We start from the raw sequence: 16,708 nt of genomic DNA on the forward strand, positions 1-16,708 counted from the left end.
TCAGTATCTTGCCCAAGGACACTTTGACATGTTGACCACATGGGCTGGGAATCGAAGCACCGACCCTCTGACCCTCCAACTGGTGGACGACCACAACATTAAAATAATATACACACAGTGACACGTCAGGTTGTCCATTGGTGCTAGTAGTCAGCTGTCTAAAAAACTAAAATAAATGTATACTTTTTAAATGAAAATAAATATATTTTGTTCTTAGATCTCATCAGGTATAAGAGGGTCCGTCTAGGAATGCACATATATTCATGGTGTACGTGTTGATTTCCACTTTTTCTTTAGACCATCGGGGCAGACATCGCAGCCCACGAGGTGACAGTGGAGGAGATGAGGAAGAGGAACGTGGCCAACTTGCCTCCCCCCACAACTGATGGCAAAGCTGCTCGAAGTGGGACCATGCTGGACCAGCTACAGGTAACACTGCCTCCTTCTGGAGAACATCAGTAACTGCAGGGAGTCATGTCAGACTGGTTTCTCCTGCCTCCATCACTACATAACTATGGCATAAGAATTAATCCGACAAATACTTTGATTAAATTGAAAGGTAGGTTCTCTAAACTCCATCAAATTAAGATTTAATCAAACAATCAGGCCACAAGTTGAACAGAGTTGTTTTTCTGGCAGTTTATTCAACACGTCGAGTCAGACACAGAACGACACAGTACATCCTGATCTGCCCTGAAACAAAGAACAGATCCACAATATATTAATACAAACAAAAATCCACCCATCAATATTTAAAAAGTTCTGTGATCTGTGAGTAATCTGTGATCTGTGTAGTGTTCTGTGATCTGTGTGTGTCTGTGATCTGTGTGTGTCTGATCTGTGTGTGTCTGATCTGTGTGAGTAATCTGTGATCTGTGTGTGTGTTCTGTGATCTGTGTGTGTCTGATCTGTGTGTGTGTCTGTGATCTGTGTGTGTGTGTGTCTGATCTGTGTGTGTGTGTGTCTGATCCGTGTGTGTGTGTCTGTGATCTGTGTGTGTGTGTGTCTGATCTGTGTGTGTGTGTGTGTCTGATCCGTGTGTGTGTGTGTCTGTGATCTGTGTGCGTCTGATCTGTGTGTGTCTGTGATCTGTGTGTGTGTGTGTGTGTGTGTGTGTGTGTGTGTGTGTGTGTGTGTGTGATCTGTGTTGTGACCTCTCCTTTCACCCACTGCAGAGGAAACTGAGGGAGATCTCCACAAAGTACCAGCTGTTCCAGAAGCCAGCTAACTTTGAGCAGCGCATGTTGGACTGTAAGAGAGTCCTGGATGGTGCCAAGGCTGACCTGCACATTCTGGACATCAGGGACGTGGACCCGGAGAAAATCCAGTCCCACCTCGGTGGTTGCATGGTGAAGGCTACAACTTTCTCAATCTCTTCTTATGCACAAACAATCATGGTTTCATTTGTTGCTAATTGCGTGAACTGTTCCGTGTGCACACTTAAAGGGTTAAATGATAATAAGCTAAAAATATCTTCCAGCCTAGTTAGATATTTATGCAGACACAAACACAAAAAGTCTCTCTCGCTCTCACTCATGGGCTCATTTTCCTTTTTTTGTTTTTTCAATTATAGAAACTTTACAAGTTGCTGAGTGAGGTGAAGCTGGAGGTGGAGACGGTGATAAAGACTGGTCGACAGATTGTGCAGAAACAGCAGACGGAGAACCCTAAGGCCATGGACGAACAGCTCACTGCTCTGAAACTGCTCTACAATGACCTGGGGGCACAGGTCATTTATTCTTCTGTTTATTCTCCCTGTTCAACAAAATGCAGCTCATGTTGCATTACAAGTAATGTTAAATATCTCTTAAGGCTAGTTTAAAACACCTTTGTTTTCTTTCTCTTTACAGGTAACGGAGGGCAAGCAGGACCTGGAAAAAGCTTTGTCTCTGTCTCAGAAGTTCCAGAAGGAGAGCGCCGGCCTGGAGGAGTGGCTGACCACCAATGAGGCTCAGCTCCAGCAGAAGAACAGCTGTGGAGACATGCCAGCGGAAATTGATGCTGAGATCGCATGGGCTAATGTGAGTAAATGGTCCACTGTTCATCAAATCTCTTCAGGACGAGCAAAGAAGTGTTTCTGCTTCTGGCCAGTAGATGGAGGAGAAGGACAGTAGGTTGATCCTGGAAACACCAATCTCTCTCTTTCTGGAGATAAACTGCAACAGCATTATGAAAAAAAGACGACTGGGGAATGCTTCAGTGTTAAAAAAACAACAAAAAAAAGAGCATTGATTAAATTCATCATCCACCCTTTAAATAGTAAAACGGTGTTAAGATGTACGGATGCTTTTTGCCTCTCTAGGATTTATATTCAGTGAAAAGGACAGAAACGTCCCACACACTGAATCCAACACGCCTTAGACCCCTTCATACAACAGACTCAGAAACAGTATTAAAACTGAAACCTATGAATTTTAAATGATTCGCAGCTTCACACTACAGTACATGAGAATGTGTTAAAGGATTCATCAAAGTACTTTTTTGCTCTCCAAATGTATTCTTATTTTTTTTAATATGTATGTATTTTTATATTCTAAAATGTATTTGCAGTTGAATATATGAATATATTGACCCTTGATCTATGCCTTATATGCTGTGTGTGTGTGTGTGTGTGTGTGTGTGTGTGTGTGCTGTACAATAAATCCTAACCACAGCTTTCTGATATGGCAATAAATTATTCAAACATGGAGGTCATCACATGTTTATTATACTGTATATTGCATTGTGTGTGTGTGTGTGTGTCCCTCCTCCAGGGCCTGCTGAAGGAGTCTGAGCGTCGTAAGGTGGAGCTGTCCAGCCTGATGGAGACCAGCGCCGGTGTGCAGACTCTGGTGGAGGGCAGCGAGGCTCAGCTGGACGACAAACTCGGTGGCCTCAATGAAGCCTGGAGACGTGTCCACACCTGGACCGAGGACTGGCTCAGTGCTGTGCTGGTGAGTGCAAATATTTTATAGAGTAAGGTTTAATAAATAAAGAGTTGCTGTCTTCTTTATTTTATTTTCTCTGAGTAAGTAGAATCTCCCACCTGCTTTTTATAGTTTATGCTTAAACCTTTATTTGCTATCTTTTGCAAACGCTACCCTTGGGAGATGCAATGTATTTTTGTCTTAGCTCTTGTAACACGCAATTTGTCAGTAATGAGAATATTTTTTGTATTAACAAGGAATTCTTTTATAATACATATCCAGTGTGCTGGAATAATCAAAGGTTTGGTATTGGAAAAAAAGTTAATTAAATTATAAAGTTGTTTTTATGAACCCTGGGGGGGGAAATGGCCTTACAAGGTTATTTCTTTACAACCCAAAATAAACAACTCCTCATTATGTGGTGTAAGTCTAAAGATTGCGGTAGTTAGACAAAGAAATAAACTTAAAGTCAAGAACAAAACAAGGACATGCAAATCACCTTCAATAAAAATATATTTGCCATTTGAAGAGACTACGAAGTGTTTCTTCTTCTTGTGCTCTGCAGCAAGTCATATAAAGATAATGGAACCCTCAGAGAATAATTAAAATGTGTTTTAGATTAAGTAGTAAATGGGGGGGGGGGGGGGAACACAGGAGGACCTTTAACAGTAATTAATGTTTTTACTTCTTAATGGAAACACTGAGCCTTTGTTTTTCCTTGTACGAGTGCAGAGTCACCAGAATGAAGTGGAGATTTTAGATGAGAACGTGGCTCACATCAGCACCTGGCTCTACCAGACCCAGATCCACCTGGACGAGGCCGAGCGGCTCGCCCCGTCGGAGAAGGAGAAGGTGGTAAAGGTAAGGCAGGAAGTTTTTACATAGTGAGAGAGAAAGCATCTGCATGAATAAATAAAGAGAGAGAGTAAAGTGTGGATACAGCAGCACGCCCGGTACATATAGGTCTGTTTCCATATTATCCTTACAAAGTTATTCGTTTATACGTCTGACTATATGTAAGAATTGGCAGAGCTTCTTCCATGACATGCAGTGATAGTAGTTTAGAATTGCTTTATGGAAACTACTTCCTCTGGCAGAAGGCAATCCTGTTACCTTGTGGGTATGCTAATGTCTTTCTACATAAAAGGAATAGCAAGGCAATGATCAATGATTTCTAAATGCCCCATTTTGGATTCACAAAATGGGGCATTTAGCAGAAATGTTTTATGCTTGGTTAAGATAGGAATTTTCAAGAAGCACACGTATCCTGACTTTCTTTGTGTGACGTTCTGAATTATATTTGCCCAACTTCACCATGTGTCACCAATTGGAATAAAAAAAAGAGAGTGAGAGAAAGGTTCGTTGAAGTATGGGAAAGAACATGGCGAGAAAATAAGGAATGAGGAGAAGCTGAGCCTTTTTACTGGTCGTGTCAAATAATTTATCCTACAGTTATATTAAATTCTTAACGCTTCCCTTCCTCTCGCCATGACAACTGAAGGGCTCCACTAAATATCAGCAGGTACCCGGCCCTGCTGACCTTCATCAGTACATGCTGTGCTAAGCTCTTTGCTCTGAACCGAGGCAAGGCTGCCATCCAGTCTGAGAGAGAATGACTGATAGCATAAACTGATTTAAATAGATGACCGGCTACTCTGTGCTCTGTCCTCAGCGCATGCTAGAGGAGCTGGAGGACATCGGTCTGCGCGTGGACAACGTGAGGGACCAGGCCATCATCCTGATGACCAGCAGGGGGCCCGCCTGCCGAGATGTGGTGGAGCCCAAACTGGCTGAGCTCAACTGCAACTTTGACAAAGTCTCCCAACACATCAAAACTGCCAAGGTACAAAAGCACACACTGCATGTGAACTAAGGCGGCTAGATGACGGCAAAAGTCATAATCACAATAATTTTGGTCAATATTCAGATCACAAGTATTTAACACCATTACTCATCGTCTTTGGGAACATCATGCATTTATTAAACTTTGGATTATCTTGAACTATAAATATAATTCAACTGAAAAACACATACACAATATATGCAAACAAAAATAAAATAAATAATTTAATATACATATCCACACACAAAGTGCACCGCTGCATGTATCGTAAAGGAAAGGCGCGGTACGCTGGATTTGTGGCAAAATATGTGTAATTTGATCCTGCTATGAGCACAAAAAAGGTTCAACTTTCAAATAGAAAGCATGTGGTATAGTCTGTACAGTCACTTTGTCTGTTTCTTGTCTTTTTGCATTCAGATGATGATCAGTCTGGAGTCGGGAGGTGTTGAGTTGATCCAGCAGATACCTCAGCAGGTACGGCAATTTCATCCAAACTACATTGAAAATAGCTGAACGAGCTCTATTGGGGCGTCGGTGTATTATCACAAATTACACCACAACTGAACTCCCTCTTTGAAGATAGAATCATCAGTCAGATGATTACATATTTTACTTGTTTTGACCTTGATGCGTGTTTCTGTTCTTCCTCATCAGGTCATTCACAGCCAGGTGATCAGAGCAGAGAGTCCGACTCGCCACGCCAAGGTTCTGGTCTCCAGTGAGGCGAGGGACCTGCAGGCGGAGCTCCAGGGCACACTTAGGGCTCTGCAGCAGCAGCACGACCCGACAGACATCCTGGATGATGACAAGGTAAACAAGGTCACCTTTGAATTCCGTCCTTTTTTCATTTAGTTTTTAATGACACTCTCAAAGAAACGTTCTCACAATGATGATGATGATAATTGATAATTATGGTAATATTGTGACACATAGATGAGGCATGAGCAGCCAAGTAGTAATTGCTATGTTAGAATTGAGCCCCAAATGCAGTACTGTGGATGTGAAATAGGCGTCTATTGTCTGGCCAAAGGTTTCCATTAAGCTTCGCCATCTCTAGCAATTTCCCACAGAAATTTGAAAAACATGCACAGAAAATTGCCCCAGGTTGCCTATTATTCTCTTTCCGAAGTTTTAGGAGATTTTCTATGAGGAATATGCCGGGCTACAGGCTATATAAAGCTGCCGCCTGATAAGACGAGCTTTGATTTGGCTTTTCAAGGCCTAACATTCAGGAATTCAATCTGCGTTATCAAGGTTTATGACGTTAAACACACTGCCTGAACAGACCTGACCAGTCCAAAGCAAGGTCAGTGTGCCAGTCGGGAAGCTCTTAGTGTGTTTTAAACAGTATTTTCCCTAGAAGCATCTACATCGTCTCCACTCTGAACAAAGGAGCAACTTACAGCTAATGTCAGTTTCTGGTGTGTAAGTTGTTATTTCTTATCGCTAACTAAATTGATAGATTCAACATGAATTGAAGACTGCTGTAGTAAAAAAAAGAAAAACCATCTCGGCGTTAATTGGATCTGAATCGCAGCCTCTTGAACTGTTCATATGACCCGTCTAACTCTGCACCAGATGGACGAGGAGAAAGCCAGCGTGGAAGACTTGCTGAGAAGAGGAGAAGAACAGCTGCAGCAAACTTCAGACGACGGCCAGAGGGAGGAGTTGAGACTTCTGCTGCTCCGGCTGCAGAGCCAATATTCTGCTCACAGGGTGAGATGCATTTAAAAAAATATGCTATGTCTTCCTCAATCCTGGTTTATATAGGAATGTTTTTATTTTTTATCTAAGAATACGTAGCTCTCTGTCATATTGTGTGTGCACAATGTTGCAGTTTGGTCAATGTGTGTGTGTGTGTGTGTGTGTGTTTGCTTTAGGAGTTAAGGGTACTACAAATCAGGCAGTTTGAAGTCTCTGTGGAGTCGTCGTCTACTCGCATCTTCACAGAGCAGATAAGAGAGTTTTCAGCCGAGGTGAGGGATTCACACATGCATAAACACATGGTCTGCTCACATAGACTAAGATGTTACAATAATCGCTGACTTGTGTCTTTCACTGTACTGCAGTGTTCGTTTTGGCAAAGTGTGACATGTGGGACAATAGGTGTTAATACAGTTTTCCTCTCTCACTGTGTTTTTCTCCTGCTCATCTGTGGTGTAGGAGATGTCTTCAGTGGAGCGTAGCAGCGCTCTTTCACTGAGTCCCTCCGACTACCTGTTGGGCATCAACAAAGTGCTCCTCGCCATGGCCGACAACGAGTTGCTTCTGAACTCCTCTGAGCTCAGCGGGGGGCTCTACGAAGACTTTTCCAGCCAGGAGGACACACTGAGGGTGGGTTGTCAAATTGCCATTGCTACACAACAGCTAATACAGTTTTGTATTTGTGAAATTAACAGTTTAAACAAAGTTAAATAGGAAAAAAGCAGCAAGACGGAAAGTTATTGAACATTTGTTTGTAAATAAAATAAAGGATTTAATAGAAAACACTAGTTCTGCACTTTGGGGAGAGCTTTCCAAAACAAAGTATTCTGGTATCAATCATTCTCCCCCCCCTCCCTCTTTCTTTCACCGTGCTGTCTCTTTTCCTTCATCTTGTATTTTGTCTTTTTACAGAATATCAAGGAGAATCTAGAGCGTGTTGGTGATCACGTCACAGGGATACACGAGCGGCAGCCCGATGCCATTTGGGAAGCTTCGCCTGCTGAGGTGGCGCAGATCGGAGACGCCCTCACACAGCTCAATGCAGAGTGGGACCGCCTCAACCGCATGTACAACCACCGCAAGGGGTGCGTGCACCAACTCTACACACAAACAGATCACACAGCACACACACTCCTCGTCTAGAAGTCAGTTGTAGAATCAAAATTGAATACGTCTTCCCGAAGAAATATTTCAGGAGGAGAGAGAGAAGTGAACTAGCTTCTATTTTCAGATGTAAATGTGTGTGAAACTGTGTGTCAGGAAATGTGTTCCAAGCTGCATGGACATTAAATGCCAGCTGTCCGCTATTCAGGAGACAGCAGGAACAGATAAAGAGATGGACAAAGGCGCTCCCGAGACACACACACACACACACACACACACACACACACACACACACACACACACACACACACACACACACACACTGACCTTGATTACTATCAAAACATTTCCATGGGCATAAACAATGTCATGGCTATTCACGTTGTCACCCACTCATTCCCTAACTGACACACACACACACACACACTCACACACACACAGAGGGTGACCTTGAATACCATCAACACAATTCCTTGGGCGTAAACAACGTCTTCATTTGCTGAGTACAGTATTTGCACATGCTAGAATAAACTACTAAGCTAATTTTGAAGATTGCACACAAATGCTGAAGCACTCCGTCTGTAATCACAATAACCTCTGGGCATCATTAAAAATCTAAAGAATGGAGTGTATTTTGTAAAATTGCTCATCCAAAACTCATTTCCTCACCATGTCTCTCTCATCAGATTTGTTGTGCTCCAAACGGTGCTGTAAGAGGAAATAGACCTCATGCAGACCATCAATAAGATAAAGATCTGTTTTTTATATTAGGCATTTTAAGTAATCAGCCTCTCGGTCTATACTGATTTATTCAATCTCATCTCTGAATGTTTTCTGAGGTTGTCAGGGGTTCCTGATTGCTATGACATTTTCTGGTGTTTAATAGAGGTCAACTGTACCATTTTCCCTTATCATAAACTGTGCAATTTCCCATTGGGGGTAAACTCAATTGTACCGTAAGAGACTAGAATTCATGAATCCGTCATCCCGTTCTACATTAAGCCCACTCGCCCCTAAACAAGAGCGAAGACAAATATTTATAATCAGTCATGAAGGAGCAATTAAAGCCAAAATCCACTCTCATCATTCAAATCAAGAAGTCTACAAAATGAACTGAGCTTGAAGGTTGGAGAACGAAAACATTTCTTAAAAAGATTATGCTGGGTGATCAGTATCTGTATCTCCTTGAAATGAACTTTCACAGTGTGGACATTTCCATTTCTGTGTTAAATCAAACAAAGATAAATAGTGTCCTGTGCACGCGATTCACACATCAACCATTTGTTGCTAAATATTTTGCATTTATTTGTTTGGATTTTCTGAGGGATATTTGCATGTTTGTCAGATTCGTTACATATTTCCTATTGACTTTCACTTTTTCAATTTTACCTTACAAACATTATTTACAGTTTTGGATGTAAATGATCATAAAGAAAGACCTGGTGTTTGTTTATTTGTTTGTTTGTTTGTTCTGCTGCAGGAGTTTTGACCGCGCCGTAGAGGAGTGGAGGCATTTCCACTGTGACATGAATGACCTGAACCAGTGGCTGACCGATACAGAGACGCAGCTGTCGGAGAGTGTTGGCCCTGATGGACAGCTGGACCTGACCTCTGCACGACACCACCAAGAGGTGAGCGGAGCGTTGTACAAATGTGTGTGACTGCTGCACTTTGCATGTATACTGGTGTTTTTACAGTCACACCACCACAGAGACATCTGTAAATCTCCCTTTAGTGCAGAATATATTGTTTTTACATATTTTTATGACATTATAGAAAATTACTTTGTTCCAAGTTCCCACCACCTGAACTTATATACAATTACTCTATATACCCAGTGGGTAAGCACTCTTTGAAGGTTTGTGAGCCTTGTCACTTAATAATTCCATCAATGCCCCTAAAGCAAGAAACAATATGTTTAAACCCTCAATGATGGATGGATCCTTGTATACCTGGACCAAGAATGGATTAGTCACAATAAAATACTTGAAATACTCAATGATTCATCATTTGAGCAGATTCAAATTTAAAATCCCTAACTCACTTCTTTTTTTGCAGCTTTGCAGCTTTGTATCCTGGTACTCGGCTCACTTTGCATCATTACCGCCCGGCTTTTTCTTTAAATCTGTTTTGGAGTTTAGTTCTTAGCCTAAAGAGATTATGAACCAAATCTACGCTCTACTCGACTCTTACAGTCTGAATTAGATACAGAACTTTCTGAGGACGTACGGGAATCTACAATTGATAAGATACACTCCTCTTCAATTAGTTTGAAACATAAATCAATACAATTGAAGATACCAGATTGTTGGTAATCTATAATCAAATTCTTTTCTGGATGCCCACTTGTGTCATTATAAACACTAATTAGTCAAATATAGAGTCACGATATCCCATATGTTTACAAGCTCAAAGCAAGATTATTACGTCCCAAGGGTGCACTAGTAATATGTTTGAAATATAAGCAGCTAGATGTTTGGAAATGTTAGACCAGAGATGATTACATTTTTTCTTTCCCAATGGGAAAAATGGATGCTATACTGTACCTGATAAACTAACACACTGCACATCTAGTTATGCACAATGAGAAATGGAGAGAAGTGTACTCAAAAGTAAGACGAGAAGTGGCCTCTCATTTTACTTTGTTTGATTTCTAAAGTGCTAATTTAATTTCCAGGGGACTTATATTCTTAGAAGCTGCTGCATTATCGCTGACTGCACCGCCACCATTAACACCTTTATCAGTGTGATTTGCAAAGCTCGAGCAACACTTCATCTCTCCTGCTCTTTTACATGTTTCACAGTCGCTGAGATTGATGCGAGGGATCAAGTGGATGGGAATTGAGAGATCAATTAGCTGACTCAACCTTTAGCGGACTTCACAATCCCTCACCTTGCTTTACGGGTCTGTCTTGGCAAGTTAAATCTCTCTCGGTGGAAGAAGTAGAGATTTGGCAGCTTAAATCTTAATGTGCCACAAATCATACCTCTGTGTCAATCAGAGATTTGCTTGGCGAAATGGACTTGAGCGGGGGATTTGGCCCTGTGTGACTCAGCTAATGCTGCTTGACTGATCCCCGATTCAACCTTTTTTGTGATCCCTTTCATTCCTTTTATATGTATTTTAGGAGCTGGAGGAAGGTCTTGTCAGCCACCAGCCCGTCCTGGCTGAACTGACCCACGCTGGGGAGCAGATAATTGGGCACCTGTCGTCCCCCGACGGATCCCTGCTCGAAGAAAAGCTGGACACACTCGGTCATCGTTGGAGAGCGGTCAACCGCCATGTCCTTGAGAGACAGCGCAGGTAATGTATCCCTGAAAAAACACAGGATGTTACGTCGCTGATGGAAAAGATTAAGGGCATGTTATCACATGATAACTATCATTGCTGTGTCTTGACTGTATTACATTTGGTTTTACAGTATAATGTAGCACAGAGGTTAGTGCTCCCGCTCACCGACAGTCTTAGCTTCTTTATCAGCGTTTGGCAGGGTAACATTATCGGTGTGGCCAATCAGTCTATAACAGTAATTTAAATGTAAATTTTCAGATTAGACCTGCAACCTGCGGGAAATGGAGATCCTTATCTGAGTACATAATGTGTGTGTGTATGTCTGTGTGTGTGTATGTGTGTGCAGGCTGGCTGGAGGAGATCCGGCCCTGTCAGATTTGGTGAGGAGACGCGAGGAGCTGGCTGGATGGTTGGAGGAGGCAGAAAATGCTGTCAGCTCTTCACCCGTCACTGCCACTGACAACAACCTCAAAGAACTCCAGGTACAGCGAGGCCCAAAACGCACTCATGCTGGGGTGATTCGTGGGAGCGCAGAGATTTCTATTTCTGCTTCAGAGCTGGTAGATTCAGCTATTTTTATGGTCAGCTCTGACTGTGTTTGCCTTTTTTTGTTCTTTTCCCCCGTTTGCTTCACTGTACCCACAACGTGCTCTCGGTATCTCAATCACAAGCAAAACCTGTCAGATCCAGAAAACATACACAAAGAGAGTCTAATTCTCACAGCTCTTGTTTTGAATAGTCACTCAGTGTTTTCTGTCTTCATTTCTTCCTGAAAACACTATCAGCTAGATTTACTTTTCTCTGTCACACAAATGATGTTCTGTGGCTTCATGACAACTCTACCGCTGACCTTCACAGTGTTACTTCTTGATTTCCCTTTACATCTACAAGCCAGTCCATCTTTGTGGTATTAAGGGTCATTGCTTTTACACCTTGCAGGCCATTGCCGAGGAGATGGATGCACAGAATGAACGTCTCGGGTGGGTTAACAAGCACGCCCCTCAGATCCTGGCCAGTCCAAGTGTGAGCCCTCAGAGCAGGGACCAGCATGTTGGCAAACTGAGAGTCATCAACCTCAACTGGAGCAAGGTGCAAACCTTTCGTTATTTTATTATTCTGCCTCGTCTTCCAAGCTTTTGTCTTGGATTTATACTGTAAACATTGTGATACTGTAATATTTACAATGTTTATTAGCCTACCCTGACCCACTCCCTTACTTACTAAATTAGTATCTCTAAGGTCTCTAGAATGCTGTATTCGACCAATCAGAATCGAGTATTCAAAAAAGCCGTGTAACACAACATCGAAACAGATGCAACACGTCCCGTTCTACCCGTTTCCTTCGTTTGCTTTTGACTTCTTCTCGGCCGTCTTTCTTTCACTCATTTTTGAACTCACTTTTCCTTGCTCTGCAGGTGACTCATGAGTTGTTGGACAAAGTGGGGGAGGTGGAGACAAACCTGCAAAGTCATGCCCAGTTCCAGGACAGGATGAACAGACTCACCGACTGGGTCGTCGTCACACACCAGACAATCATGACCAGAGGCCTGAACCCGGGCCAAGCACAGGTATATCTTCTAAATAATACATCTCAAGAACCAACACGTCTAACCTCACTGTAAATCCTTTTATTTTATTTGATCAAAGACATAAAAGTTGTACCTAAAATGAGTTCTTACCTGCTGTAGGCTCTGGAGGCCTCCATGAAGGACAGGAAGAAGGATCTGGAGGACCTATTGGCTCATTCTATCGAGCTACAGCGACGACAGCAGCTGTTGCCTCAGGAAAAGGTGCCAGTTTCCAAAACAATATGATTTAATAAAGACGTACTACTAATTGTAACATTGTTAAAAGTCCACACGTTTTAGACGGATGTCTTATTAAAAGCTGGGTAAACTCCTTTTTGCTGATGTTTTGTTCCCGTCTATGCATTTGTACGTACAGAGTAAAGTGGAGGAGCTGGCAGGTGATTGGAAAGCTCTGGATGGTCGACTGAGGGAATCTCTCCAGCCGCCCATCTCTCCCTGGACACAGCACCATGTCATCCAGCACCAGCAGCTTGGTAAAGATATCTAGGAACGCACTTATTTAAATGAATGATTTCTCTCATTTCAGTATCCCGAACTCTATTTATATAATACATCAATGGAATAGGGATGGAAATATTCAACACTGTCCCAATGAGGTATTAAGCCTTTAATGAGAACATTAGATATTGGATCATTAACAAGAGACAACAAACGTATAAATATTATATTAGAGGTAATAAGTACTCAGGTGCCTTGATCTGCAAATGCATGATAAAATAACAAATAAGCAACAAGCAAAAAAATCCTGCTTGTGTAAAACTTTAACAAACCCCGATGCCTCATTCATCTTGATTTACTGTGATGCCTCTAGCCTCTGAGAGCGATTTGACAGCGCCTCGTCTCTCGCTCGAACATCTTTTATTGTTCATTGCATCATTTCCTTTTAAAGAATCTCTATATGTCAACATTACTCGCCTCTTTTCGCCCCTGCTCCAGTGTCTGCGGTCCCCTCAGCCGTGCAGATGGCCAGCCTGATGAGCGAGGACCCCCACCACCAAACCCCGCACACACCAGACACCGTGGCGCCCACCGACCTCAACGAGACAGCCACAGAACTGGCAGACTGGCTTCTCCTCATCACACAGATGCTAAAGTCTAATATTGTCACTGTGGGGGACACAGAAGAGATCAGGACTATTATGGGACGTCTTCAGGTGAGAAATGGGGAGCAAGCAGAGAAAAGTTGTTGATACGTTTGTGTGATGAACAGTTTTTAATGGAATAGTTCATGAATTTTGTCAAATGGTGACCGCCGAATTCGACTTTCTACGAGCTATAAACCTGTGTGTGTGTTTTTGTGCTATGTTCTTGGCAGGTAACGAAGAGTGACCTGGAACAGCGTCATCCCCAGCTAGAGGACATTTTCACACTGGCACAGAACATCAAAAACAAGACCTCTAATCTGGACATCCGCACATCCATTACTGAGAAACGTATGTAGAAAGCAGGATGATCACACTGGAAACAAAACACATTAGCTGCTCCAAAGACAACAGAAAAAATGTGCACTTGTTTTTATGTCTAATTGAAGTTTTATCTAACAGCATTTGGATGCATGCTCTTCACTTAACAGTGTCTTGTTTGAAAGGCACCACCATCACTTTCTGTTTGTGTCTCTGTCTCAAGTGGAGAAGGTACGCAGCCAGTGGGACAGCACTCAGCATGGTGTCGAGGCACGGCTCCAGCAGCTGGACAACATGATTGGCCACAGCAACCAGTGGGAGGAGCAGAGGAAGGAGGTGAACGCTCTCATTGGGCACAACGAAGGACGTTTCCACAACCTTCTACAGCAGTCCAGCGATCCCCTGACTAAACAGCTGGCTGAGAACAAGGTTAGGGAAGAGTTTCATTGCTAGACTTTCTCTTCATGTCCTCTGCGGGCCTGTCCTTCTTCTGGTCATTTATTGTGATTCTGTATCCTTGTCATACAGTAGACTAGAAATACACTCGAGGGAATTTGTCTTCTCACTTTCCAGAAAAATCTTGGACTAAACACAACTTTATAAAGTTTTATAAGTCTGTGCAAGGTGGGAATGATTAATCCACCTCTCTGCAGTATCACTTTGAACTTTAATAGGATCCATACACCCACATCATCCATCATCTAAATTTGAGAAGATGACCTGTCCGAGGGTTTATGGAAACAAATTCTGCCCCATGAGTGTGTCCGACGCATTATAGGAAGCAAACACTAGAGGGCAACTGAGTTTAACAGAATCCAGCACAGAGCTGGTATATACACAGCTGTCTGCGCCTGTTTGTGTCGTAATGATGAGTAATTGTCCTGTTGAAATATTGAAGTGTACCTTGTTGTGGAAGGAGTAGGAGCCTAGGGGTCATATTGTGGATGACTTATTTGCTAATGCTAAATTTTTAAAATAGTAATATGGCTTCATGAATAACAGTTGGGTCTTATGTAAGCTGCTTGATTAAGTAAAGGTTAAAATAACAATGTCAGATTGCTAAGCAGTAGAATAACAAATGTCTTTGTTGTTGTAGTACTTGAAGTTTAATTAAATTGTATACAGTTTATAGAATAGATCGTCAATATTCTTGCAGAGCAATATGTCAAACTAAAGCTGATACCATGCCACAACAATATATAGAAAACAATGCATGCAAATGAGTAATATAAAAAAAGCAGTGCCAATAGGTTCAGTCACATTTGTCAAATGATCAGTGTCATGATGATCCTAATGCCACCGTGTTGACTGTTTCACAGGCATTCCTCCAAGACCTAGGTCGAGGCCAAGCTGCAGTCGTGGCCTTTAACGAGCTGTCCAATCATCTTTTACGGGAGTATTCTAACGATGACACCAGGAGGATCAAAGACGTCACAGATATGCACAACGCTGCCTGGAACAGCATCAATAATAGGTGCGCGCAAACTCACCTGCTTACCTGTACATACAGTTGGATTGTGTCACATGATATTGCTGCCAGTATTTTTATCATGCACTAACTGCTACAGTACTCATGAAAATATTTTACATTTATAGTCACGTATTTATTATTGATTGGCAGAGCGAGTGACCGCCATGCCCATCTGGACAATGAGCTGAAGGGCCTGCAGTTGTCTCTAAGGGAGCTGGAGTCCTTCCTCAAATGGCTCCAGGAGGCAGAAACCACAGTCAACGTTCTGGCCGACGCCTCCCAGAGGGAAGACCTGTCGCAGGACTCCACCCATGTGAAGGAGCTGAGGCGACAACTGGAGGTAGGGCTGATAGAGAAACTTTGTGTGTGTGTGTGTGGGAGGAATCTATGCACAGGCGCTAACCTATTATCTTAGTGTCATCCTTCATTAATGCATCCTTCACCAATAGCACTGAGGCGTGTGTGTGTGTGTGTGTGTGTGTGTGTGTGTGTGTGTGTGTGTGTGTGTGTGTGTGTGTGTGCGTGTGTGTGTGTGGATCCATGTATAAGCAGCTGGTTTTAGGTGTGTGTGAATGAGAGGGCATACAGAGGGTGTGTGAGTGCTTGTATGCATTGAGTGCTGCTCATTGATCCTCTTGTCCTATGCTGCTTAGGAATTCAGTGTGTGTGTGTGTGTGTGTGCTTGCGCTTCCTTGCGCTAGCTTGTCATTTACCCAGACCTTCCCTCAGGGAGCTGTTGACACACATCATTTTATGCTTTATGTAACGTTTTAATCCCAAAATGTTTCACCTCACACTTTCAACAGATGAACGGGTTTATACAGGTTATAATCTCTTTTTATTTTTTGACATTCTAGTGAAGTTAAACGTTATTTATTTATTTATTCTGACCCTGTCAGTCTTATTTCTTTTATATTATTCACTGAGGGGCTGCACAATCCTTTTTTCGACATTCTCAAAGGTGTGTGTGCGTGTGCGTGCGTGCGTGCGTGCGTGTGCTTCCTGTTGCTCTTCAGATAAACTCCTTGTCCGAGAAATTGCTGCAATATCGTACATCTTTCAGAAAGCTTGAGTCTAAAAATAATATTCCTAGTTTCGTTGAATGCCACAGTGCTATCACTTCCATTTCCAGTGTCCAATTATTTAAAAGCAGGCCAAGGTTATAGAGAAAACTGACACTGAATCCCTGTATGAATGGCCTCAAAGATTTCTGAGGATTAATTAACTCTGTGTGGACGTGAGGCTAAGAGACTTTTGCAGCTCTTTGTTGAGCCCTGGCTGGATTTGGTCTTATACTAAATATTCTGATAAATGGGAAGAAAGGGTTTTTATTATCACGTTCATCTGCCCGTTACAGTGATCTATATTTGTTGTATCGAACATAATGCATCATTTT

The 16,708-nt window shown here is 42.4% G+C and overlaps 1 protein-coding gene across 1 annotated transcript in view; it reads left to right on the top strand.

Moving 5' to 3' along the window:
* The window catches only part of LOC115003906 (utrophin), a 123,744-nt gene that overhangs the window by 45,305 nt on the left and 61,731 nt on the right, over positions 1-16,708 (top strand). Inside the window, 25 exon segments of the mRNA XM_029425846.1 lie at positions 298-429; positions 1,176-1,349; positions 1,574-1,729; positions 1,851-2,021; positions 2,754-2,933; positions 3,639-3,767; positions 4,579-4,749; positions 5,167-5,223; positions 5,404-5,559; positions 6,328-6,465; positions 6,630-6,725; positions 6,913-7,083; positions 7,366-7,538; positions 9,038-9,188; positions 10,686-10,861; positions 11,196-11,331; positions 11,789-11,938; positions 12,265-12,417; positions 12,538-12,639; positions 12,794-12,911; positions 13,375-13,592; positions 13,754-13,871; positions 14,065-14,270; positions 15,161-15,315; positions 15,463-15,652. Coding sequence (XP_029281706.1) covers positions 298-429; positions 1,176-1,349; positions 1,574-1,729; positions 1,851-2,021; positions 2,754-2,933; positions 3,639-3,767; positions 4,579-4,749; positions 5,167-5,223; positions 5,404-5,559; positions 6,328-6,465; positions 6,630-6,725; positions 6,913-7,083; positions 7,366-7,538; positions 9,038-9,188; positions 10,686-10,861; positions 11,196-11,331; positions 11,789-11,938; positions 12,265-12,417; positions 12,538-12,639; positions 12,794-12,911; positions 13,375-13,592; positions 13,754-13,871; positions 14,065-14,270; positions 15,161-15,315; positions 15,463-15,652 — 3,777 coding nt within the window.

Source organism: Cottoperca gobio, chromosome 24 (assembly GCF_900634415.1).
Source record: "Cottoperca gobio chromosome 24, fCotGob3.1, whole genome shotgun sequence".
In the NCBI taxonomy this organism is placed as follows: domain Eukaryota; kingdom Metazoa; phylum Chordata; class Actinopteri; order Perciformes; family Bovichtidae; genus Cottoperca; species Cottoperca gobio.